The 26,880-nt window shown below is 40.7% G+C and overlaps 1 protein-coding gene across 2 annotated transcripts in view; it reads left to right on the forward strand.

The window, feature by feature from the left end:
- Positions 1-24,292, forward strand: part of NOX5 (NADPH oxidase 5) — a 48,618-nt gene extending 24,326 nt beyond the window's left edge. The window contains exons 7-17 of one of the 2 annotated variants that reach the window (XM_072615183.1): positions 683-861; positions 1,685-1,867; positions 2,888-3,020; positions 12,429-12,571; positions 13,703-13,882; positions 14,507-14,551; positions 15,832-15,956; positions 17,019-17,100; positions 19,883-19,982; positions 20,314-20,480; positions 21,022-24,292. In XM_072615183.1, coding sequence (XP_072471284.1) covers positions 683-861; positions 1,685-1,867; positions 2,888-3,020; positions 12,429-12,571; positions 13,703-13,882; positions 14,507-14,551; positions 15,832-15,956; positions 17,019-17,100; positions 19,883-19,982; positions 20,314-20,480; positions 21,022-21,153 — 1,469 coding nt within the window. In that variant the 3' untranslated portion in view covers positions 21,154-24,292. The remainder of the gene's footprint in view (positions 1-682; positions 862-1,684; positions 1,868-2,887; positions 3,021-12,428; positions 12,572-13,702; positions 13,883-14,506; positions 14,552-15,831; positions 15,957-17,018; positions 17,101-19,882; positions 19,983-20,313; positions 20,481-21,021) is intronic. The other variant, XM_072615190.1, reaches the window with a different exon arrangement.
- Positions 24,293-26,880: the final 2,588 nt, after the last annotated feature.

Consider the following 26,880-nt stretch of genomic DNA (forward strand, 5'->3'; position numbering starts at 1 on the left):
ACACAAGTAGGAATTTAGGGGTCAGTTTCCAATTGGCAGTGGGCATCCTGTACCTAGTGGGAACTGGGCAGGGGGACAGTGAGGGTTGTCTTGGAAAAGAAAACATCAGTGGTTCCCTCCAGTGGCATCAGGTATGGTTGGTCTCTCCTCGTGTCACCCGTTGGTGGGATGGGGGCCAGAGAGGAAAACAAAATGACATTTTCAAGACGTCCTTTTAAATATCTAAGGCAAGTCAATATATATGCTAGTAATTAATTGTGTGATCTTGAGGACCTCATCTTCTTCAGGTTTCCATTTTATCACTGTAGGATTTAAGAGCTCAAGCAAGTTGAGGGCAGAAGATGACCACGTACATACCTGAATGATTCTTAATAGAAAAAATTCAACAAATATGTCTGCTGTGTGCCCAGTTCTGAGTTGGGCACCATGAGGGACAGAAGAGAGACACATTCTAGAGAAGATCTCCAACATCCCTTTCCAGTATTAGCATTCTATGATTGGGAATCTAAATGCTGTGTAGGAGGAAGAAAGTTCAGTGTGGATCAGAAGACTGATGAGTATACTGGTGGCTGCTGGCCCCTGGACTCCAGAATAAACTTCTACTCTCTGTAATTGTCCCAGGTGCCTGGGGGGTCACCTATCTGTCTGTTTTCCCCATTCTGGGATTTTTTTTTTTGTCTAGTGCGCTTGTCTCAATTGGAGGACAGCCCCTTCCAGTTCTGGGAATATCTCCTCACCACTCGGCCTGGCATTGGCTGGGTCCATGGCACAGCTTCTCTCACAGGCATTGTTCTGCAACTTCTCATCTTCATCATGCTTGTATGTTCCTGTTCCTTTGTCCGAAGGAGTGGGCACTTTGAGGTATGATATCCCTCTATATCTATCTCTCTTTCCCATCCCCCTAGAATCTACTCTTTCAGGATCATACCTGTGGCTATCTGCCCCCCATCCCCACCCCATTCCATATCCTTTATTCTGGCTATCTTTCTTTCACTCTTCCCCAGGGTAGTAAACCAGTGAACAAAAGACTCATGACTATGTTTACATGTTATTTACATGCAATTTTCATGTACCACGTTGTACAGCACTATTTTCATGCTCAAGTCAAAATGCTTGACTCTGGATAGATTCTCAATTTTCTCAATCTCCCTCATCCACTCAAAATTATCGTCAGGTCCTTTCTACCTATGGTGGACAGTAAAAGCAAAAGAGAATTGCAGAGCCCAAGAAGGCAAGGAAAGACAGCAAGGGTCTTTTGGGGGACTCTCTGTTTATTTCCAGGTCAGGACTCCCTTCTCTAGCCAGTTATCACTACGTAGATAAGAAGTGTTTCCACCCTACTGAAAAGGACAGATGGGGTAGGGTCACCTACAGGACTTGAACCCTCTGGTTCATGGTGGAGATCCTCACCCTACTCTAGGTAACAAGTCAAAGGAACACTGTCTCCATTGCTACTTCTTTGCTGAAATTATTGCTGCTTGTGAATGAATGGCCCAAGTGGCCATCACCGTCCTGGTTCTGGCAAACCCGTCAGCAAAAAGAAATCATTGGCATTGAATTGCTATGCTGAGACTGTCCCACTGCCTGCCCAAACCTCCCCAACCCCACAGGGCAGTACAGGACAGTTCCCTGCTGAATTTGAAGCCACCTCCAAGCCAGTATCTCTCTCTGTGTGTTCTAACAGGTATTCTACTGGACCCACCTCTCCTACATCTTTGTCTGGGTGCTGCTCATCCTACATGGGCCTAATTTCTGGAAGTGGCTGCTGGTCCCGGGTCTCTTATTCTTCCTGGAGAAAGTTGTAGGGTTGGTGTTGTCACGCATGGGAACTGTATGCATTGTGGAAGTCAACCTCCTCTCCTCCAAGGTGGATTGGTTCTCCTCTGCTATCATCCCTAGCCTTTTATGTACTATACCCTCACCCATCACCATAAAGATTTAAGGGAACAGAAGCTGGAAGAGGAAAGTTCAAGTGGGTTGGACTCAATGACCTCTAGGCTCTCTTTCAGCCCTAAATCTATGATCTAATCATTCTATAAATAAGAGAAAGATACCAATCATTACATAATTAAGTCTTTGACTATAAGGCACAAAGTACAAATGATACAGGAGTTCTTACAATGTGCATAGCTCACATTCATAGACCTCTATAGCATTTGTGAAGTTTGTTATAATACATTATCACCTCTTGTCCTCACAACAACCTGACAAGGTAGCTGTTGTTATTACCCCATTTTATAGATGAAGGAACTGAGACTCTGAGATTTCAGGGACTTGCCCAGAGTCACATAGGTAGAAAGGTCTGGGGGCACATAGTAGGCATTTCATGTATACTTGTTGACTGTCCAGGGCAGGATTTGGATCCAAGTTTTTCTGATGCCAGGTCCAACACTATCCACTTCACCATGCTCCTATCTAAGAAAAGAGACATCAGTGTAGGCTATGGTAGTTAGGGTAGGCTTCATAAGGGACGTATGTGTTACTGAAATGGTTTCAAATTCTTCCTGAAAAGAAGTGAAATGATGTTCTTCCTTACCATGCCCCACTTCAGTTTCCACCATGACCCCTTAATGTCCTAGCTCCATGCATTTGCTTTCTCCCAGTTAATAGACTAACATAGCACACAAGGGATAATGCCCTAGATCTGAAGTCAGGAAGACCTGAGTTCAAATCTGACATTTGACACTTACTAGCTATGGACCCTTGGCAAGTCACTTAACCTTTGTTTTTCTCAGTTTCCTCAACTGTAAAATGAAAGGATTAGACTTGATGGTCTCTAACATCCCCCAAATCTTCAGCTAGGACATCCTCTATACTTTCACTATTAGAAAGCTCCGTTACTTTTGTAGAATGCTTGTCTGACCTGATTTGTTTCCTCTAATCTCAGGTTACTCACCTCGTGATCAGTCGGCCCCCTTTTTTCCACTACAAGCCTGGAGACTACGTGTACTTGAACATCCCAGCTATTGCCAAGTATGAATGGCACCCTTTCACCATCAGCAGTGCTCCGGAGCAGGAAGGTAGGAAGGGACATTTGACCAGCCTGTCACCTGCAAGGCTAAGACGGTGCACACCAAATTTTTATCTCAAAGCATCAGTGTGATCATTCTCCTAATACAGTCCTGCTCACCCTGCTTAGGGGAAGTTGTGAAACCAAAAGGCTTTCTTCCTTCTTAATTGCCACTGTCTGTGGAACGTAAGGCTCTTTCTCACGATGACCACTCTCCCCTTATCTCCCATCATTCTTCTTCAGGCTGGCCATCTCTAACCCTAACCCTAACCCTGACCCTTGTTCCAACAAGACCAAAACCACCTTACTGTAGGCAGAACCAGTGATTTCAGGGACTCTGGGAAGGACTCTCTGCTCCCCAAATATCTCTCCTATCCACTGAGTGGTGTTTGAAATTGGAGCTTCAGTCCTTTGACTTGAAACATGTGGTAGTTCTCATAGAATCCTAGATTTGGGATCATAGGTATCACATACCTTGAACTAAAAGGGACCTCTGAAGCCATCTTGTCCAATCTCTTCATTTATAAATTAGGAAGATGAGGTCCACGGAGGGCTTGACTAATGTCACAAAGATAACGTCAGAGGTGGGATTTGCACCTAGTTTCTCTGACTCCAGAGTCATTGTTCATTAAACACCATTTAAATTGCAAATGACCTCTTAGCACTTAGGGCAGTGTCTAGTCCTTTTGACTGAATCCAAACTCCACAGAAGAAATCCACTTACTAAAAGGATTTGTTCTGTGAAACTTGGTCTCAGTCAAAAGACTGTACCCAAGGACCTAGAAGGCCACATGTGGCCTCAAGGCTGCAGGATTCCCACCCCTGGAATACAGTGAGCACTTAATGAATGCTTGTTGTCATTCAGTCATCCAACCATGTCCAACCCTATGTGACTCCATGGGGGTTTTTTTGGCAAACATGCTAGAACAGTTTGCCATTTCCTTCTCCAATATGTCCCTATTTTTATAGATGAGGACACTGAGGCAAACAGGGTTAAGTGACTTGCCCAGGGTCACACAGCTAGTAAGTGTCTGAGGCAGATTTGAACTCAGGAAGATGAATCTTCCTGACTCCAGGTCTGGCACTCTCTCCACTGCACTAACTAGCTGTCCCTGTGCACTTTGGGATAGCTCTAATTGTTAAGGAAGTATTTTCCTGTCATCAAGCCATCTTTGGCTTCTTTGCCACTTCTACCCATTACTCTTGTGGGGCCAGACAGAAGAAGTTTAATTTCTCCAATGTCTAACATTTGAAGACAGTTATATCCTACCTGAGTCTTCTCCAGGTTAAACATGCCCAGTTCATTCAACTCATCCAAAAGTGGCAGGATATCAAGACTCTCAGCCAATATAGCTCCCCTCCTTTGGATGCTCTCCAGCTTATCTATGTCTTTGGTGAGACCCTAAACTGATGATGGTCCTCCTGAGGAGGTCTGATGGGGGTAGAGTACAGTGAGATGACATATCACTTCCCTATTCCTAAAAATGAATAATGTCCAGAGACCCCTTGGATTTATTCTTCATACTTCACTATTTCAAGAATCCATGACTTGATTGGAATTTGGTCCTCCCTTCAGTAACACAGATCATCAGCCCCCCAATCTTACTAGGATGTTCTTGTGATGTGCTTTAACTGAAAAATTTCACTAGCTAATTGTTAGGCTTTTGGTGGTTGTTCTTGGACAAAAGACATTCATTCTATCTGTAGCTTGTACTACAAGCTACAGTTTGTAGCCTGGTAGAACCTGCCAAAGCTTATGACCCATTAGCGTAACCTCGGATAAGGCAAGGTCACCTTCCAATCCTGATAAGACACTAGAGGAGGACCTCAGTGACAACCATTTGTTTTTCAATAGCACTTTATGACTTAAAAAAAGACGAGAGGCGGAGCCCAGATGGCGGAGTAGAAAGACGCACATACACATAGCTCCGAACCCACAACCCATAGAATGGCTACAGGGGAGTAACTCACGGCGAATTCTGCACCCAGAGGCCACGGAATATTGGAGCGAGGGAGATTTCTGTTCCGGAGAGACCTGCAAACCTCTCGCGGGGGGTCCTTCATGCTGCGGACTGGGCGCCGAGAGTGGGAGCTGAGTGCAGCCCTGCTGCGGCCACAGCACCGAGAGATACAGATCCGAGCAGGCTTCAGGGACGGGATCTCCAGCGGCCGCACAAGTACCTCCACCCACAGGTGACGGGGGTCGGTGAGAGAGTCTCTTTGGCGGGTCGAAGGGGGAGTGGGGTGCCCCCATGATTTGGGCCCCCCCCGGGAGGTAGAAGCTGAGAGGCAGCTGCAGACAGGGGCTCTCCAAGCAGGCGAGAGCCTGGATCCATTGAGGAAGGTCTGTGCATAAACCCCCTGAGGGAACTGAGCCTGAGAGGCAGCCCTGCCCTGACCTGACCACCTGATCTTAATCTCACACTGAATAGCAGCCCTGCCCCCGCCAAAAGCCCTAAGGCTGGAAGCAGCATTTGAATCTCAGACCCCAAACACTGGCTGGGAGGATCAGGAGGCAAGGTGGGTGTGAGGAGAATATTCAGAGGTCAAGTCACTGGCTGGGAAAATGCCCAGAAAAGGGAAAAGAAATAAGACCACAGAAGGTTACTTTCTTGGCGAACAGGCATTTCCTCCCTTCCTTTCTGATGAGGAAGAACAATGCTTACCATCAGGCAAAGACACAGAAATCAAGGCTTCTGTGTCCCAGCCCACCCAATGGGCTCAGGCCATGGAAGAGCTCAAAAAGAATTTTGAAAATCAAGTTAGAGAGGTGGAGGAAAAACTGGGAAGAGAAATGAGAGAGATGAAAGAAAAGCATGAAAAGCAGATCAGCTCCCTGCTAAAGGAGACCCAAAAAAATGTTGAAGAAATTAACACCTTGAAAACTAGCCTAACTCAATTGGCAAAAGAGGTTCAAAAAGCCAATGAGGAGAAGAATGCTTTCAAAAGCAGAATTAGCCAAATGGAAAAGGAGATTCAAAAGCTCACTGAAGAAAATAGTTCTTTCAAAACTAGAATGGCACAGATGGAGGCTAAGGACTTTGTGAGAAAGCATGATATCACAATACAAAACCAAAAGAATGGAAAAATGGAAGATAATGTGAAATATCTCATTGGAAAAACAACTGACCTGGAAAATAGATTCAGGAGAGACAATTAAAAAATTTTGGGACTACCTGAAAGCCATGATCAAAAGAAGAGCCTAGACATCATCTTCCATGAAATTATCAAGGAAAACTGCCCTGAGATTCTAGAACCAGAGGGCAAAATAAATATTCAAGGAATCCACAGAACACCGCCTGAAAGAGATCCAAAAAGAGAAACTCCTAGGAACATTGTGGCTAAGTTCCAGAGTTCCCAGGTCAAGGAGAAAATATTGCAAGCAGCTAGAAAGAAACAATTCAAGTATTGTGGAAATACAATCAGGATAACACAAGATCTAGCAGCCTCCACATTAAGGGATCGAAGGGCATGGAATAGGATATTCCAGAAGTCAAAGGAACTAGGACTAAAACCAAGAATCACCTACCCAGCAAAACTGAGTATAATACTTCAGGGGAAAAAATGGTCTTTCAATGAAATAGGGGATTTTCAAGCATTCTTGATGAAAAGACCAGAGCTGAAAGGAAAATTTGACTTTCAAACACAAGAATGAAGAGAACCATGAAAAGGTGAACAGCAAAGAGAAGTCATAAAGGACTTACTAAAGCTGAACTGTTTACATTCCTACATGGAAAGACAATATTTGTAACTCTTGAAACATTTCAGTATCTGGGTACTGGGTGGGATTACACACACACACATGCACACACGCACACATACATAGAGACAGAGTGCACAGAGTGAATTGAAGAGGATGGGATCATATCTTAAAAAAAAAAATGAAATCAAGCAGTGAGAGAGAAATATATTGGGAGGAGAAAGGGAGAAATTGAATGGGGCAAATTATCTCTCATAAAAGAAGCAAGCAAAAGACTCATTAGTAGAGGGATAAAGAGGGGAAGTGAGAGAAAAACATGAAGTCTACTCTCATCACATTCCACTAAAGGAAAGAATAAAATGCACACTCATTCTGGTAGGAAAACCTATCTCACAATACAGGAAAGTGGGGGATAAGGGGACAAGCAGGGTGGGGGGGATGATAGAAGGGAGGGCATGGGGAGGAGAATGCAATTCGAGGTCGACACTCATGGGGAGGGATAGGATCAAAAAAGAATAGAAGTAATGGGGGACAGGATAGGATGGAGGGAAATATAGTTAGTCCTATACAACACAACTACTATGGAAGTCATTTGCAAAACTACACAGATTTGGCCTATATTGAATTGCTTGCCTTCCAAAGGGAAGGGGTGGAGAGGGAGGGAGGTAAAGAAGTTGGAACTCAAAGTGTTAGGATCAACTGTAATGTTCTTACCACTAGGAAATAAGAAATACAGGTAAAGGGGTAAAGAAAGCTATCTGGCCCTACAGGACAAAAGAGAAGACGGAGACAAGGGCAGAGAGGGCTGATAGAAGAGAGAGCAGATTGGTCACAGGGGCAATTAGAATGCTTGGTGTTTGGGGGGGGAGGGGATAAAAGGGGAGAAAATTTGTAACCCAAAATTTTGTGAAAATGTATGTTAAAAGTTAAATAAATAAATTTAATTATTAAAAAAAAAAAAAAGACAACACTTTTTCTCCCAACAATCCTGTGAAGTGGGTAACAGAAGACAATCTGAGTGAATTACTAGGATAACTCCCTTTCCCTTTTCTCTACTTCTCCTTGGTTTCCCATCTGAATACCTTCATCCCACTCCTGCTGGTGCTGGAGCCTGGAATGATGAAGATGACGATGTCTAATATGAATGTAGTGCTTTAAGATTTTCAAAGTACTTTTTGTATATCATCTCACTCATTTTCCATAACAGCCTTGTGAGGTGGGAGCTCTTATTATCTCCATTTTATAGGGGCAAAAGCAGGCTGAGGGATGTTAAGTAACTTGCCCAGGCAAGGCAAAAAAACACTAGATCTGAAGTCAGGAAGACGTGAGTTCAAAACCTGCGTCATACTCTAAACTAGTTGCATAAATCATCTAATAGCTCTCAGCCTCAGTTTTTTTCATACATTAAAAAGGATGATGGTTTTTTAAAATTTGATTTTATTATGAGTCCTTTGGAATAGTGGTGGGTCATTGGGTTGATCAATTACCAAGCCTTTCATAATGGAACATCTTTATAATCTTTTGGTTACTGTGTAGATTGTTCTCCAAGTTCTATTCAATTAACTTTGCATCATTTCATACAAGTTTTCCCAGGTATTTCTGAAACCATATCATTTCATACAGCACAATAGTAATTCCATCATATTTATATAACATAATTTTTTCTGCCATTCCCCAATTGATGGGCATCTCTCCATTTTCCAATTTTTGCCACCACAGAAAGAGCTACTATATATTTTTTTGTACATGGACTCTTTTCCTTTGATTTCTTTAGGGAACAGACAGTATTACAGGGGTAAAGGGTTAATAGATTAACCCTTAACAGCTTAGTAGATTTTTGTGCATAGTTCCAAATTGCTTTCCAGATTGGACTAGTTCACAACTCCACCAATAGTGCATTAGTATATCTATTTTTGCACCTGCCTTCTCCATTTGTAGTTTTCCTTTTCTTCATCTTAGCAAATCTTGTGAGTGTGAGAGTACCTCAGAGGTATTTTAATTTTTGTTTCCGTAATTATTAATGACTTAGAGCATTTTTATATGACTATTAATAGCTTTTATTTCTTCCTCTGAAAACTACCTGTTCATATCCCTCGACCATTTATCAGTTGGGGAACTGTTCTATTCTTATAAATTTCATTCATTTACCTACATCTTTGAGAACTCAGACTTTTATCAGGGAAAATTGCTGCAAAGGCTTTCTTCAGTTTTCTAGATTTTTTTCCCCTAATTTTAGCTTCATTTGTTTTGTTTGTGTGTAAACTTTTTAATTTTATGTAATCAAAATTATTCATTTTATCTCCTGTGTACCTCTCTGATTCTTGTGTGGTCATGAACTCATCCCCTATTCATAGATCTGACAGGTAATTTCTTCTATGCTCCACTAATTTACTCATGATTTTACCCTTTTTGTCTATATCGTGTACCCATCTTACCTTACTTGGTATGCAGTGTGGCTTCTGCTAGGCTATTTTCCAGGAATTTTTGTCAAATAGTGAATTCTTGCCCCAATAGTTGGGATCTTTGGTTTCATCTCAAACAAGGATAATAATAGTATCCATATGACAGGACTGTGGGAAGGGTGAACCAAGACAATATATAGAGTCAGGTAGGTGGTGCAGTGGATATATCACAGAGCCTCAAGTCAAGAAGACCTGATTTCAAATCTAGCCTCAGACACTTACTAGCTGTTTGACTCTGGACAAGTCACTTAACATATTTTGCCTCAGTTTCCTCAACAATGATAATAATAGCACCTACCTCCTAGATTTGTTGTGAGGATCAATGAGATAATATTTATAAAGTATTTGGCATAGTGCCTATCACTTAGTAGACACTATGTAAATTCTAGTTATTATTATCATTGTGTAAGGTGATTTATAAACCTGAAAGTGTTATATAAATACTAGTTATCATGATCAACACCATCATTATTATTATCTACAATGTCATATTATTTCTCAAGTTGCTGGAAGTTCAACTGTCCTTTTTTAAGAGATGTCAGAGACCAATTTACTCCTTACTAGAACAGTGACTTCAACCTAAATGGTACTAAATAAAAGTGGATTGAGGAATAATGCATGCGTGTGAGAAGGAATGAATAATCATATAACTCAACATTTAGTACCAGGCGTCATTTCTATAGTCTATGGTAGTCTGACTAGCATCACCTCACTCCCTTAGTACTCCCTACCCCCACCTCAGTGCAGTGAGAAGTGATACAATTATCCCTTCCACATCACATGGATTAGGGGTACAGTACCCTCATGATGTGGAAAGTCCATGCAAAATTTTTTGGCCTTTCTTGCATACCAGAGAAATGTGATTTTTTTTTCTTTTTCTTTTACAGGGTATTTATAGTACTTTCTTATAAAATTTGGGTTGATATTATATAATGCTTTACATAAATTATATGCATTTCTGAGTTTAAACTTTTTTTTGGGTCAATAATAACTGCTTTGATTTCATCTTCATTGGTGACACATTCACCCTTTTCATTTTAGATACTGGCAATTTGGTTTTCTTTCAAAAAAGAAAATTGACTAATACTTTACTTTATTGTTGTTGAGTTTTTTTTCAGAAAACCAACTCCTCATTTTATTTCTTAGTTTAGCAATGTTCTTACTTGCAATTTTATTAATCTCTACCTTGATGTTCAGGATTTCCAATTTGATGCTTAATTGGGGATTTTTAATTTGTTCTTTTTCCAATTTTTTTAAAAAAAATGTCTTCTCCAATTGATTGATCTGTTCTTTTTCTGTTTTATTGATGTAAGCACTTAGAGATACACATTTTCCCCTAAATACTGCTTTGGCTAAATCCAATAAATTTTGGCATATTGTCTCATTGTTGTCATTCTTTTTAATGAAATGATTGATTGTTTCTGTGATTTGTTCTTTGACTCATTCTTTACATTTAGATTATTTAGTTTCTAAAATTTTAATCTGTGTTTTCATGGCCTTTTACTGAATACAATTTATTTCATTACGGTCTTTTAAAAGGATACATTTAATATTTGGTTTTCTGCATTTGGTTGTAAGGTTTTTATTCCCTAATACATGGTCAATTTTTGTGATGGTGCCATTATAACTAAAAAGAAAGTATACTCTTCTATTCCCATTCAGTTTTCTCCAGTGATCAATCATATCTAACTTTTCTAAAATTTTATTCATCTCCTTAACTTCCTTCTTGTTTATTTTATGGTTAGACTTGTCTAGTTCTGAGAAGATAAAGTTGAGGTTCCCCCATATTATAGATTTTGTTTTATTGTTGTTGTTATGGGGTGTTTTTTTTTTTTTATGTTCCATGTAGTTATTTGCTTCTATTTACCCAGTTCTAATTCTTCAGTGAGCTTTTGTAACCCTTTTCTATTTGTTCAATTCCACTTTTTATGAAGTTCTCTTCAGTGGATTTTTATGCCTTTTTAAAAAACTATTTGGCTTATTTTGTTTTTCTAAGGTATTATTTTCTTTAGTTTTTTGTGCCCCCTTTCCAAACTGTTGACTCTTTTTTCATAACTTTCTTCATCATTCTCATTTCTTTTCCCAGTTTTTTTTTTACTACCTCTCTTATTGGATTTTTTAAATCCTTTTTTTTTTAGCTCTTCCAGGAGTTCTTGTATCCAATTTACATTTTTCTTTGAGGCTTTTGTAGCTGCTTTGATATTGTTGTGTTCTTCTGGATGTATGTCTTGATCTTCCCTGTCACCAGAAAAACTTTTTGTGATCAGGATTTTGTTGTTGTTGTTGTTGTTTGCTCACTTCTCCAGACTTTTTCTCAATATTTAATTTTGTGTTAAAATTGAGCTCTACTCCCAGAGTGCAGAGGCATTGTTCTCAGCTTCAGGTCTTTCTTGTTGCTTTTTTCAGAGGTAGCTTTTGGCTTTTGAAATTTCCAAAGTAGCATTATCTAGGGAGAGGTGTAATCACTGCTCTCTTGTCTTGTGCTCTGGGTTTTACCCAGAAAGAGACCTTGTTCCCCTGTGACCAGCAGCACTAGCTTTCCTCCTGGCCCTGGAACTGTGACTAGGTCCCTCACTCTCCTGTTGCCTCAATTGTTAGTGCTCCTTTCTGTCTTAGAACTGAAACCAGGGTCCCTACTCCCCCATGAGTGACCATAAATACTCCTCTCCACCCAGAGTCCTTGCTCCCCTGAATCTACAAGTGCTATCAGTCCTTTTGTTTCTAGGATTGCAACTAGAACTGCATATGGGCAATACAATAGGGTCCTGAACTCAGTGCTAGTAAAAGGTTCCCTGAAATCTCCTTCCAACCAGTTGTCTGCTCCCCTCACTGTCCATTATCTGAGGGTTCCAAAAACTGCTGCTGCCACAGATGCAGTCATTTCCTGAGAGTGTCCTGAGCTGCATAGTCTTTTCTAGCTCTAGGCCTGACAGACCACACCCTGGTGAGACAGAATTTTTCTGATGACCTCCTAAATTGTCTTGTGCTGGAGAACTGTTTCACCTGAGTTTTTGTGAGTTCTGTTGATTCAGAATTTTAATTGAGGCATTATTTTAGAGTTGTTTGGAAGGAGATTTGGGAGAGCTCAGCTGAGTATTTCTCTAATCTGCCATCTTGGCTCTGAAAATTTTCTAAGGCATTTATCACAGTGCCTAATAGATAGGAAGTGCTTGATAGATGCTTATTTATCTCCTTTATTCTTTCCTGTGAAATTTAACAAGACCTCCCTTCCCCACTGATTGCATTCCCTTCCCAGGCACCATCTGGCTACACATCAGATCTCAGGGACAGTGGACAAATAGGCTGTATGAATACTTCAAGGCTTCTGGTCCCATTTGTTCTGGTTCCAAGAGGCTGACACAGAGCCTGAAGCTCAGAAGGAGTCAGAAGAAGTCCCAGGTAGGTGGCTGAAGGATAATGGAAATTTTCCTCAAAAGTCACATGTCCCCTCTAGAGGTATGTTGGTACCAGCTCTCTGGGCAAAAGAAAAATAGAACCCATGAACCCTTTGAAAATTTAATCTACATTATCAACATTTTCTACATCACTTTCTTAAACCCAGACAATCAACAAAATATTAAACCAAGTCCTGCTTTATAGTGTTTGCAGATTTCCAAGTATAAATGCTTACACTGAAAATTTAAGGAGCAGGTTAGAGCTAGCTCACCACAAACCTGGCCTAGGGCACTGAATGAGTACTTCCCCTACACTCAGCTGATATCATTTACTGAGCAATAGAAGTCTGCACAGGACTAGACTTACATAGCTGCCTACGATGTGTGATTCCATTAACCTCCAGAAGACCCTTGGGATGCCGTCTGAAATGCCACTGGTTAAAGCTTGCCTCTTTATATTAAGTCTTTATTCTCAGTTAAAAGGCAAATACTGAGGAGAGAGAAGATAAGCTACTCCCAGACTCTGATGCCTTAGAGGAAAGTGAAGAGTCTGAGAGCAGCCCCTGATAGAAAGGAGAGGAGGAAAAGAAACCATGAGGACATGGAAGAGGAGTGCTAAAAGGACATGGAGGCCTAAGGCAGTGTGGCCCAGTGTAAAGCATGAGAGATTTGGGATCAGAGCATCTGGGTTCAAATCCCAGCTCTGCCTCTCTGGGCCTCAGTTTCCTCATCTGGCAAGTGAGGAGTTTGGGGAAGAGGGCAATTGATCTCTAAGGTCCCTTCCAACTCCTAAATCTGTGTTCCTCTTTTCCCATGTCTTATGTAAGCATAGGTTTATAAGATAACAAAGACAAAGGAGACCAGACCCTATCCCTGCCTCCCTGGGGAAGTTTATAATCTTGTACCAGGGATAAGAGGGACCCATGAAACACCATCAGGCCAGTTCCATATTGATCAGTCACATCTGAACAAATACCCAATAGCATAAGATAAAACAACACCTTGTGATTGAGGGAAAGGAAAAAGAAGGCACCAGAGCTGGACATGCCCAATCAGGCAAGGCAACCCAAAGGAGGTCATTTTCTAAGTAGGAAAACAAATTGGAACATCCTACCCTGAAAACTGTTGTTTCCAGGAATCCAAGATCCAGGTCTTGAGTGCTCATCCTGCTAGTGCAGCTCAAGGAGTAGTGGCCATGGACATGGAGAATGCTGTGCAACTGACGAACTACAAGTTTGAGACACTGCCCCAGAGAAAGGAGGAAGACCTTATTAACTGCGGAAAGGAGAGAGAAGAAAAGTCTCATACAAGAAGTGTAGGGCTTTGGAACTTGGAGGAGGCTGGGGGAAGGGGTAGGAAGAAGGAGACAGAGAGGTTAGGAGTGGAAAGTGATTACTTTTCTTTCCTTTGTGACTGTATATTCTTCTACCCTGAGCTCTACTCCAGGAACTTCTAAGGTTCAGCTTCCTGCTAAATTGATATTCTTAAAAGTCCTCAAGATATAGAATTTAGTCCTTCATTTGTGGAGAAGGGTATAACTGCTCCCTTTCTTCAGCCAAGAATAAATATGATATGTTTATATACCCAGGTGATAGTGAATGGGGAAGCTTGTCTATCTTGCAGGGGTACAGAAAGAGTGGGCCATCTATAGCAGAGATAAGAGTGTGTTTGTAATTTACATCACTCATGATGCAACAAAAATCCATTTCCTCTTGTTCTTGCTAGCCTCCAGAAAAAGCATTGCTCCTGAAGTACCCCACTGTAATCCTAGTGTCCAATGTTTAAATATCTTTAAAAATCTGATCTTTAAAAAGAATACTACTAGGACTACTCAAGCTTCCTCTCAAGCCTTGTACTAGAAAAGGGGTTGTGATGGCTAAGAGCAGAGAAAACAGCTGATGTGGCCCTCTGGACCAGCCCATCTTTCTGTTTCTTATAGGTCTTTCCTTCATTAAATGAAAACCATCAATTTGGTAACATCAAGGTAAGAGACTCCAAGGGAAGAGGGCATGGTGGAGAAGAGGGTGATTGGGGAAAAGTCTTTAAAGAAGTTGTGAGTCATGTGCCCCAGTGAAGACCTACATCGTCCTTCTTTTTTCAGGATGGGGATGACCAAAGGTACCATGGTGACTCTATTGGAAGGCTTATTCCCTTGGGGGAAGGAATATTCAGTTGCGAATTAGAACATGAGTTCAAATTTGAGCTCATCACTTACTTAACCGAAGTGGTCTTGGACAAGTAATAATCTCTCTAGGCCTCAGTTTCCTCACCTATAAAATGAGGGGCAGAGTGAAACAGCAAGATAATTGGTTCTGAAGTCATTGAACAGATTCAAATTCCACCTCACTCACTTGACTATTTGTGTGACCTTTGACTATTTGCATCTCTGGAAATTCATTGTCCTATCTGTGAAATGAGGAGGGTAGAATAGATGATTCCTACGGTTCCATTCAGCCCTAAATTCATGATCTTATGACATCATGCCCCATTGACATAACAAATGGAAACTGTCCTTTAGGCCATGCTGCTGGATAATGGGATGATAGTTTGGAGGCATCCCAGTCCAATTCCTTCATTTTACAGATAAGGAAACTGAGGCCTAGGAAAATTGTGAATTTCCCAACCTTACATAGTTAGTAGATGGCAGAGTTCAAATTTGAAACCAGTCCAATAAGCTTTCCACTGTACTATGTCTATACCTAACCCAGAGAATCCATTTTTTAGTCTCTGTTCTGTCATGCATTTTAATAGTAGCTAACAAGAACTAACATTTATATAGTGGTATATGGTACCTACTGTGTACCAGGCACTGTGCTAGGTGCTTTACAGATATTATCTCATTTCATTCTCACAAACCCTGAGAGGTAAGTGCTATTTTGATCCCCATTTTACAGTTAAGAAAACTGAGGCAAACAGGTTAAGTGACTTGCCCAGGGTCACACAGCCAACTGTTAGAGGCTGGCTTTGAACTCAGCCCTTCCTAATTCCCCAGAACCCTGTCCACTGCATGACCTAGCTACCACAGACAAAGCCCTTCCTACCTCTGAATCTTTTTCTTTAAAGTGAGTGGTTGGACAAAGGGGACTCTCCTAAATCTAAGCTTTTGTAATACTCTGATTGTATGACTTCTCCAAAAAGACCTTTTCTGCCCAGGAGAATGGGGGAAAGGAGACTGGGTCAGGGCTGCTCAGCAGCTCAGAGGTTCAAATGTTACCAGAGCCAGGAGAAGCATGAAATTCAACCCCTTTCCTCCTCTCACTCCAGTGCTACCTGGATGGTCCCTATGGAACTCCAACCCGGAGGATCTTTGCTTCTGAACATGCAGTATTGATTGGGGCTGGAATTGGCATTACCCCTTTTGCCTCCATTCTGCAGAGTATCATGTACAGGTGAGTAGGGCATCTATGACTGATTTGCCAGTGAGGGAATTGTGGCCACCAGATTGACTTCATCTTGTACAACTGATTCTACATTGAGATGTACACTTCATTTCCCTGTAAATTTCACCTTCTTACATGGGAACTGAGTGACATCCTCTTTCACATACCTCAAAGTCCACTTGCTCACTCTCCTGACTCCCAAAAGTCACTCATCCCCCTCCCAACTTGGAAAGTCCCTCATCTTTCCTCCAGTTAGAAATCAGATTATTTTATCGTGTATCCTGGTTTATAGCCTGTTAACTGTTTGCTCTTAATGCTCTTAATCCCTTTATATTCAAGGTCCAATGCCAAGCTGAAGAGACTTTGTCCTGACTTGTTATGCAATTGGCATGCATTATTTAATAACTCAATATGCTCAGAAGCTTGAACCTTTCTTTCCTCACTTATTTCAGATTTCACCCATCATACCCGCCCTGCTCTGAAGTCTAGAGACAGTCTTGTCCTCTTGTCTTTCTTCTATTTTTCTTATTCCAAGCCTATTCCACTTCTGATGTATTGGATTATCCACTGCCTGAGAAGTCAAATAAACTTCCTGTTTAATTAAACCATATTCAAATATCCAAGGGGTAAAAGTAGTTTTCAAGACAATTAAAAGCAATTGAGCAAAATAAAAGTGGCAACGAAAGGAGAAAATTAAAAGCAGACAGAAAGGAGGTTCCCTAGGGTCTCAGGAGCTCATCACCAAAGTCCTAGAAACTGATTTTGTGTATACCCAAAGAGTCCATAGACAGTCCCAGATCAAGTCACCTGGGGCCAAAGGTCACCCCAACTGCCCCAGGTCTGACCACAGCTTCTTTGCTCATGACAGTCACAGCTGAAATTGTGGGAGTGTAGGGGGTTAACTTAAAAAAAAATAACCCAGTTCCTTCAGTATCTTAGGTCACTACCCATTACCCTCTTCCTTCCCCTTCCCCTTTCCTTTTCCTCCTCTTCCTTGTTCCTCTTTCCTCTATTTTTCATACCCCAGTTTCCAGTCTTTCTCATTGGCCCTCTCTGGCTGACTTTATTCAGGCACCAAAAGAGAAAGAAAAAATGCCCCAACTGCCATTACTCATGGTATGAGGATGTCAAGGATGAAATGAAGCTGCGAAAGGTAAGTGATGATTTTCTAAGGATATGGTGGTTGGTACCACATCTTTCTCTAATTATGTATAACAACCCAGGAAGGAATATCCTTCACAGAGAAAGGGGGAGGAATAAGATGATTTTTTTACCTGCTGGAACCCTTCATTATTGTCTCACACCCTCTCCCAACTCTGCCTTCCCCATCCTGCTTTCTTAGATGCCCAATGTTCTCATGTTGCCCTATCCCTGGAGACCTGTTCTTCCCCTCCTCTGTTCTATCCACCTTTTCTGTGAGAGGATCTTAATTACCTATCAGGAAGAAATCATCTGATTAAACTAATCAAAACAGATGGGAAAAGCTGTCATATGGAAGAAGGATCAGACTTCTGTATAGTTTCCAAGGGAAAAATTAGGACTGGCAGGTGTGTATGATCCAGGGAGGTAGAAAGGAAGATTTAGATTATGCATAGCAGTTAGAGTTGTTATACAACAAAATGAGGGTCTTGGCTTTCACAAGAATGAGTTCTCTGTCATGAGAAGTATTTGAATCTTTGTCAAGGATATTGCAAAGAAGGTTCTTGCATTGAGTGAGAGACTCTATTAGATTTTGAAGAGTCTATGATTCTAATGCCTCCTAAGTTTACATTTAAGTAAAGGATTTTTACTTAAAAAGAAGTAAATTTGACAGCTAGAAATTTATCAGCAAAAAGAAATAAATTTCTATTAGGAAAAAAGTCTAGTGCTATAGGAGTAGGGATAGAGGGAAAGATAGTAGTCATTGGCCATTCAAATAACACTGAGTATGTGATTATCTATCCCATCTCCTTGTAAAGCAGGTCCTATTTGCTTTGGTGGTGGTGGTAGGAATGCTATGGCTCCCACAATCTCTTCTGAAACTCCCTCTAGCTAGGAATTCTTTGGGAAGCCCATGAACTTGGATAGAAAAAAATTACATCCCTATTTTCACTAGTTTTTTACTTCCTTTGTATTTTATTTTATTTCAAAACTTTAAAAACATTGTTCCAAGAAGGAATCCATAGGCCTCCCCAGCCTGCCAAAGCATTCATGTCACCAAAAAAGTTAAGAATCCCTGCTCTAAATTCTCTCATTTTGCAAAAGGATTTATTCCACCACCACCCCTCTTTTGAAACACTTCTTTTGAAAAAGCCTGGACAGAGAATAGATGAGTTTCCCATGTACTCTTGAGTGCAGGGATATGCCAAGGCTGTAGGATATATGACCATGGCTTCAGGGTATATGGCCACAGCTTGTGAGTTGAGTGCAAAGGTGGAAAGCCCAGAAGACTGGGAGCTTTGGGAGATGGACAAGGACATCCTCACTCACTGCACCCAAAGCAATTTAAGATTCCCTATTTATTGAGTGTCTAGGTCAGAAAGGAAACTTTCTTGAGCATCAGGACCTCATGGTGATATGGTAAAGTTGCAGAAGTTGAAGTCAAAACCTGAGTTCAAAACCTGCTTCTGTCACCCAGTGCCTCCTCATGTATAAAATGAGGTTCACCCTGATGACCTTTGGAAATTCCTTCTAGATCTAAATTTGTGACTCAACACAGTTCTAGACTCAGCTTTGCTGCCAAATGAGCTGTGTGAACTTAGATAGGTTACTTCTCTTTGGACCCTAGTTTCCTCCACTGTCAAATGAGGGAGTCCAACTAGATGGTTTCAGACTTTCAGAAACCATGATTCTGTTTGCTATAGGCAACATGCTGGTACCAAGCGAGAATGGTCGCTGACATGGTTCCATTCTATTAACAATAAGAAGGACTTACATTTATTTACATAGTACGTTAAAGGTCACAGAGTCCTTTCCTGACAGCTAATCAGTGGTTGCCAAGTATTATTTTCCTGATTTGAATTAAATTTAATAAACATTTATGAAGAGCCTACTATGTGCCAGGCTAAGCCCTGGGGATACAATAGGATAGTCCCTACCCTCCAAGAACTTACAGTATAATAAGGGGGACAACCAGGCTTCCCACCCAGTTCTCCATAGTCCAGGTCTGGCACACTTTCCACTGTACTACACCTGCAACAAATCAAATGGGTTGACCTGACACAGAAAATCAGCCTGAGTTTCATGATAAAATAGGGCATCCAGTCCTAGGTATTCCAGTGGAAGGGTTGAGAGCCAGAACAACCAGGCTTGTGTCCTGGCTGGCTGTCTAAGCTTGAACATGTCACTTAATTTTCTCAACCTAACTTTCCTTTATCCACAAAATGAGCAAGTTATGCTTGATGACCTCCACGGTCTCTTCTGGCTCAAATAAATGATTTGGTGGTCATATGACTTATTTGGGTCTCAGTTTTCTCATCTGAAAAATAAGCATTATAATCCTAGATCAATGAATGTAAAGGAATCCTAGCATCTAGGTGGAGCACAGAACCTGAAGTCAGGAAGACCTGAGTTTTTATCTGTCCTCATGCTGTATAATCCTGGGTAAGCACTTAGCCTCCCTTTGCCTCAGTTTCCTCAATTATAAAATGGGGATAAAAATAGTACCTACCTCTCAAGGTTGTTGTGAGGATAAAATGAAATAATATTTGTAAAGCGCTTTGTAAATCTTGAAGTGCTAAATAAATGCTAGCTAGCTAGCAGCAGCAGCAGCAGCAGTAGTAATAGTGGTAGTAGTACCACAAGTAGTTGTCATAAGGAGCAAATGTGAGAATAAATGTGAAATACTCTTCACTCAGAGCTTTGTGGATAGTAGGTGCTCAGATAATGAACTGGACTGAAAGTATCTTGAAAAAGTTAGTGGCATATTTACCAACTTGATGGATTAATATCACCAGGTGGACTTCATTTGGATCAACCGGGACCAGAGGTCATTTGAATGGTTTGTGAGTTTGCTGACAAAGCTTGAGATGGATCAGGCTGAAGAGGAACTGGGAGGTAAGCTGAGATGGTCAGGGAGTCTCAGAGGTTGGAATGGCCTGCAAATGAGGTAGCCCTCAAGTGCACCATAATAGTCAGGAACTGGGAATGGAGTATGAATGGGGAAGGTTAAAGAAGGTGCTACAGGGATTGTGATCTATTTGGGGGAATGCCCACACTTGTGAAACCATAAATATTTTCAAGTATTGAATTATAAGTTGGTTAAATAAATTCATTTCAGAGCCTTTCCATTGTATCTAGAACCCTAGAAGAGGTAGAACTGGATCATATACTACCTCAGTTGAACTGGCATCTCTTCAAAGCATGTTCCCTCTTCTCTTGCCCCCAGGTCGTTTCCTGGAGTTGCACATGTACATGACTTCAGCCCTGAGCAAGAATGACATGAAGGCCATTGGCCTGCAGATGGCGCTTGATCTCCTGGCCAAGAAAGAAAGCAAAGACTCCATCACTGGACTAAAGACAAGAACCCAGCCAGGGAGACCAGACTGGAGCAAAGTAAGGATCTGACAGCATCATAGAATTATGATACAGTTTAAAGTAATCTCACACATTAGCACTCTCATACTATCCTGTGGTTCTTCCCTTCTAGGAACTTAACCATAGAGCCACACCTCTTCTCTCCCAGGGAAAGTAGGGATGATCCTTCCCATTTCTAAAAGAGAGAAACTGAGGAACCATGCAAGCCTTTAGCTATAATTTAAGATCATGGGGAGACAATGTTATGGTTCCTATAGACTCTACAGAACATGAGGGAGAGAAGAGGTCACTACACTAGAGGAAGAAAGAAAGGACCCAGGAACTAAAATTATGGGCCTTGTTTGAGGGTCATGGAGTTAGTGACAGAGACTTGGTTTAACTTCTGTCTTCAACCAAGACTTCCTCCCTGTTTCAATCCCCCTCTAACTTCAATTCAACCTCCAAATTCAACCTCTAAAATTAGGAGATTGAAGTGGATTTTTTCTAAGTTCTCTTCCTGCTCTAGATCTGTGACCAGGCTCCTTTGCCCCTTCTCTGTCTTTCTTCTCCTCTGCTTCAGGTGTTCCAAAAGGTGGCTGCTGAAAACAAGGGCAAAGTCCAGGTATTCTTCTGCGGATCTCCAGCTCTGGCCAAGGTGCTGAAGAATCATTGTGAACAACGCAACTTCAGATTCTTCAAAGAGAATTTCTAGTTCCAACCCTGCCAGCTCTTTCTCATTAGGATTTAGGAAACCATCATTCTTAGAGGAGTAATTTAATAGAGATGTATTGTTTTTGGATGTCAAAATCTGCCACCTGTGATCAAATTCATGCTCACATAGGCTACCTGGAAGGACAAAGACAGGAGCAGAGGTATTAATGCTCCTCTCCAAATTTTATCTTGTCCTGATAGAACTCAAGAGACCAATACCAGATGGATTTCATTTGGAACAAAATATAGTGGAAATATATTGTTGAATGCTTGTATCCTAAAATTTTGGAGGGCTGCCATATGTTTCTCGATCATCTCAGGCTGAAGGCTGGCTGGAATGGAAAGAATATATGTACATATTGGCAAAAGCAGTTTCAGGGAGAATCTCAAGTAAATTTTACCTTTTAAAATAGTCTTCAGAGGAATGCTCCCCCAAGTCCCCAGTATGTGCCTAATCTGTGCTCTTTCTCAGAGACAAGTAAATAGAAAAGGGAAAAGGTTTTCAATTCATGTGGAAAAAACCTCTCCTCTTATCTGTGTTGCCTATTATCTTTTTCCTCTGCATCTTTCCATATTTATTTCTATCTCTCTATCTCTCAGAATCTTTGTATATATCTCTCTTTTTCTCTTTCTTGAGTGGCAGCATCATAGTATAGAAAATCTATTGGACTTCTCATCAGGAATACCTGGGTTTGAATCCCACTTTTGAAAAGTACTAATGGTGCAACTCTGGGCAAGTAGAATAACCTAAGTCTCAGTTTCCTCATTGCAAAATGGGGAACCTCTCTTACATAATATTGTGAGGATAAAACGAGATGTTGTATAGAAAGCTCTTTGTAAGACTGAAAATATTATATAGTCACCTCTCTCTCTCTATATATATATGTATATATATATTTATTGATTGGGAAACTGAGTCCCAAAGGTATGAAATGACTAGCACAAGGTGACACAACTAATTAAATCCTAGAAATGTCCATGCCCATCACATTTAGCAAAATACAAAACAAAATTTGAAAAGCATTCTCAGAGGAGCAAAGTCCAAGGCATTTTCAGGTAGGTGGAAGAGTCTCCAGGAGACAGTTTCAGTAGGAGGAGTTCTACTCGCAGCATGTCAGCACATGTGTGTACATACTTTTACAAATCTTTTTACTTTTTCCACAGGACCTGTGATTTGACTGGGGGTAGAGAGTTCCCCATGAGGAAACTCCCCCTACTAATGCAGTTCAGTAATTGTCCTTTAACCCTGAGTCTTAGAGAGCTCCTTGGAACACTGAGTGGCTTGCCTAGGGTCACATAACCTATATGATTCTGAGATGAGATTTGAACCCAGGTCTTCCTGGATCCCTTATAGCTCTCTCTTCACTATATCACACTTCTTACTCCCAATGATATATGTATGTGTATATACACATGCATAAATATGTATATATACATATATTTAGAGACAGAAATACAGAGACACAGAGAGAGAGAGAGAGAGAGAGAGAGAGAGAGAGAGAGAGAGAGAGAGAGAGAGAGAGAGAGAGAGAGAAGAACTATTTGCTGGGAAGATTGAAAAGTTATAGCCTAATATGCTATCCTATGTATCACATATGTTACATCTGAGTTCAGAACATGGAATGGAATCTGACAAAATAGCTCAAAGGGACAAAAAGACCAGAGGCAGTGGTATATAGAAAAGAAAGTCTTGGATTCAGAGTAAGATGACCTGACTACTAGCCCTGACTGCCATTTGCTGGATAGGTGTGACCTTGTACAAGTCATCTACCATCTCAGAGCTTTATCTGGTGATGATAACATTGTGTACCCTGCTTGCCTCACAAAGGATTATGAAGATCGAATGAGATATTCTATGTGAGAGTGCTTTGTAAATTATAAATCTCTATATACATATGTAAAGGAAGAAAGAAAGAAAACATATGGAGGGAAGAAGGAAGGAAGGAACAAAGGAAGGAGGAAAGAAGGAAAGCAGGAAGAAGAGAAGGAAGGAAAGAAGGGAGGAAGAAAGAAAGGAAGGAAAATGATTCGTCAAGCTGTATTGTAGTAAGGATTTCTTTTCTACATGGCTGGACTATATACCACTAAGATTCCTTCCAAACCTCAAAATTTGTAATTCTATGAAGGTATTAAGGTTATCTATGCTAAACTAACATAGTGGTAGATAATGGGACTCTAGGAATTCCTAGGGGAAGAGTCAATGGTAAAAGAGATGGTTGAAATGTCTTTGTGGTACTGATGAAAACCTTTTAGGGTAAACTCTGAGCCCAAATGGTTGAGGACCTTTCTCATTTGGAGACTAGAAGCGGACCTAAGAAATAAACTCAGTTCAGGAGGGCAGACTATGAAGTAAGGGTAGGAGTGGGGTAGTGGGAGGCTCATATCATGGGATCAGATATAGAGAACAGAAAGAATAGTGGTATTATGTAGTCCAACGTCCTCACATTACAGATGAGGAAACTGAGGCATAGAAAGGTTAAGTGCCTTACCTAGGGTCACATACCAAGTAAGTGCCTGAGGTGGGTTTAGCTCTTCCTGTTTCCCAGTCCAGTGCCCTATCCATTATACACTTCCTTCTGGAGAGGACAGACAAGAGCCTCCTGTAAGAATTTAATCCCATCAGTGTAGCTATTGCTGTTTCGTATTTTGTTGTTATACTTTTTCCTGGTTGAGGAAAAAAAACACTGATAGTTCTCTCCTTAATACTCTAACACCATTGCCACCTCATTTGGTTCTAGATTTCCACCTGTCAATTTAGTTGAAATAATCCCTTCCGCATTTAGCACTGGCAGCACCAGCATCATCTACTGTTGAAAGGATATAACTACAGACAGTTATCCCAAATTGGGGTAGTGCATGGAGGTGGAGAGGTGATGATGCCCACTCTTCCCCATTTGACTTTACAATGAGGCTCCCAGGAACATATTTCAGCAAAAAAACCAGAGAGCATCTATCTTTGGGAGCTTGAAGCATCAGCTAGAATCAGCAGTGCTTGTAGTGCCACGAGTGCTTGTAAGCTTGAGTTGAGCTAAGCTGACGAGCCAGTAAGAATGTCTATCAGTGGTCATTTTCAACTGCATGTAGCTTGTGCCTTGAAATTCCCTTATATTGTAATAAAACTTAACTGTGCTCCAAAGTCATTTTTGTCTGCTATACTACATCGTCTGCTTCCAGAGGAGAAGGGAGAATGTGTGGTTTCAAGATGCCAAAATCATGATGATACTTTGAGGATAGTTATCCACCTTCCTGTTAGAGTTCATCCTAGAGTGATCATGATGTCCAGTGGATGATAACATGGGATACTTCTCTTCTGCAATTGTCCCTCCATTTTTGTCCCATCATCTGGCAGACTTTTATTTGCTGAGTTTAAAAAATACAGGAATGCTCCACTTTTTTTCTTTTTCTTTTTGGTGCCACTCTATCATTTCACTAATTTAGGGAAATCCCAGTACAGAAACACTTTTCCAATGCAGACTGGCAATTGCCTTATTGTTTATTGTTTTAGAGAGTAGCCTTGATCCCTGAGGGGTATTGTCACAGTCATATATTCCTAGGGCCAATATGTCTCAGAGGAGGGACTTGAATCCAGGATATGGTGGCTCTGAGACTGATTCTGTATTACATACATCATGATGTCTCTCTAAACTCATCTAATATTATTGACTCGTTATAAGAGAGGGGGGGGGGGGAGGGAGAGAGAAAGAGAGAAAATAAGAAAGAAAGGAAGAACCCAGAACTTTTGGTGAAACAACATTGTAAGGGAGAATTGTTTCAAAGAAACTAAAAATGGTTTAAGTTTTAGTTTTTTTAACTAAAATTTGTTCTTGGGTGGACAAAATGGTCTTTAAAGAAACCTGGAGAAACAATGGGGAAACATGGGAGCATGAGTTGGGTCAGATAAGTGCAATCATCTGAATATGGTATAAAGATCTGAGACCAGACATGGGTGGAGACCAGAGACCCCAAGTTGGGCTTATAACCCATATTCTTTGGCTCCAAATCCAGTTCTCCATCTAAAAAATTACTGTGTCTCACCAGTCCAAAAACCTCATTTTACATATGAAGAAAGTGAGATCCAGAGAGGGGAAATGACCAAGATCACATGGGTAGTAATTAGCAGAGTCTCAGTGAAGATAGAAGCCCCTTTCACTCTGGCTCGGCATACAAATGAGTTTGAGCCAGAACAAAAACTAAGCAAAGCAGGCTAGATCCTTGCGTTCACTCTCCTGGCCCTCAGTTCTGCCTTTATTATGTAAATCTGTTAGTAGCAAGACCAGCTGGCTTTGAAGCTGGATTTTGGCCATCAGAAAATCTCATTGTCTCTCTGTAAGGCAGAAAGATTCTTAATCTTTTTGTGTCATAGACCCGTCTGGCAGGCTCATGAAGCCCAAAGACCTTGCCACAGAATAATTTTTTGTTGCCTGCCCACATTCATGATTGAAGAAAATGCTAATTTTCAAATAGAGATTAGTGAAAATAAAGATGCATTTTCCTCCATCCAAACAAATGGATCTACTGAAATCTATCCTTAGTGGCAGACCTCAGTGTAAGAACCTTTGCTCTAAGATTAATTCGGGAAGAATCAGCACCAAATAACTGAGAACTGAAAAAAAGACAGAATGGAGCAAGACATAGTGGTGATTGGGGGCAGGAAGACAATTGTGTAGAACTCCATTAAGTCTGAAGGAAAGAACCCAACATCCAGCTAGGTTCAATTCTGTTCCCCCAAAAGTCACTGCCACAAAAGGCAGAAATGTATACTAAGGAACTGTGAATTGTTTAACAAGAGAGGAGGCTGAAATGCTTTGAGACCTATCCCCCAGGGAAACCATTATCAGAAAGAAAGGAGTCAGAAAGAGAGCAATAGGGAAAAATAAGGCAGAGAGAAGACTAAGATTACCAAAGATTTCATGAAGAAGAAAACTCAAAGCCCCAAAATGGAAGCAGATAAATCAACAGTGAAAATATTAACAGAAGGAAATAAAGCCTCCAAATCTAATTGGTGAGTTTGGGTATCTATGAATAAATACTGAAAAACAGAAAATGATCCAACACTTGATGAGAGATTTTGTTGAATTTGAAGACAACATGAAAAGAGTACAACCTGTTCCTGAGTGGTTTAAAAGAAAAGTGAGAATTTTGAGGGTAGAATATATGATTGACACAGAAAAAAATAATTGATAGAATAGAAAACTTTGAATCTTTGACGGCAAATCTCACTAAAAGAAACAAAAAAAGGAATGATTTAATGGGAATGCAAATACACAGGACAATCTATAAGAGCAGAAGCAAAAAACAATAACATTAATAGAAAATAAACTCTTGATTGAATTAAAACATCCTGATATCATACAGGATGCATAAAGACAAGCCAAGAATTAGGTATCTCCCAGAAGAACATAAAAGATTTAAAAACCTAGGAATCATAAAGCAAGAAATAATACAAGAAAACTACCCATAACTTCTGAATGTAGAAAATGAAATGCCAATAGGAAAAAAAATACAGATTTTTCTCTAGAGGAAATAAAATAAGGCTACAAACTCCAAGACATATATGGTTAAATTTAACAATTCAATTCATAAACAAGAAGTTCTGCCAATAACCAGGAGAAGATCTGTAAATACAAAGGAAGGAAAATTCAAATAATTTAAGACTATTTTACACCCACCAGAAAATGTAGGAGGGAATGGAATAATGTATTCTGAAGAGCACCAGAGCTCAGAATGC

Source organism: Notamacropus eugenii, chromosome 1 (genome assembly GCF_028372415.1).
Source record: "Notamacropus eugenii isolate mMacEug1 chromosome 1, mMacEug1.pri_v2, whole genome shotgun sequence".
NCBI classification, from domain to species: Eukaryota; Metazoa; Chordata; class Mammalia; order Diprotodontia; family Macropodidae; genus Notamacropus; species Notamacropus eugenii.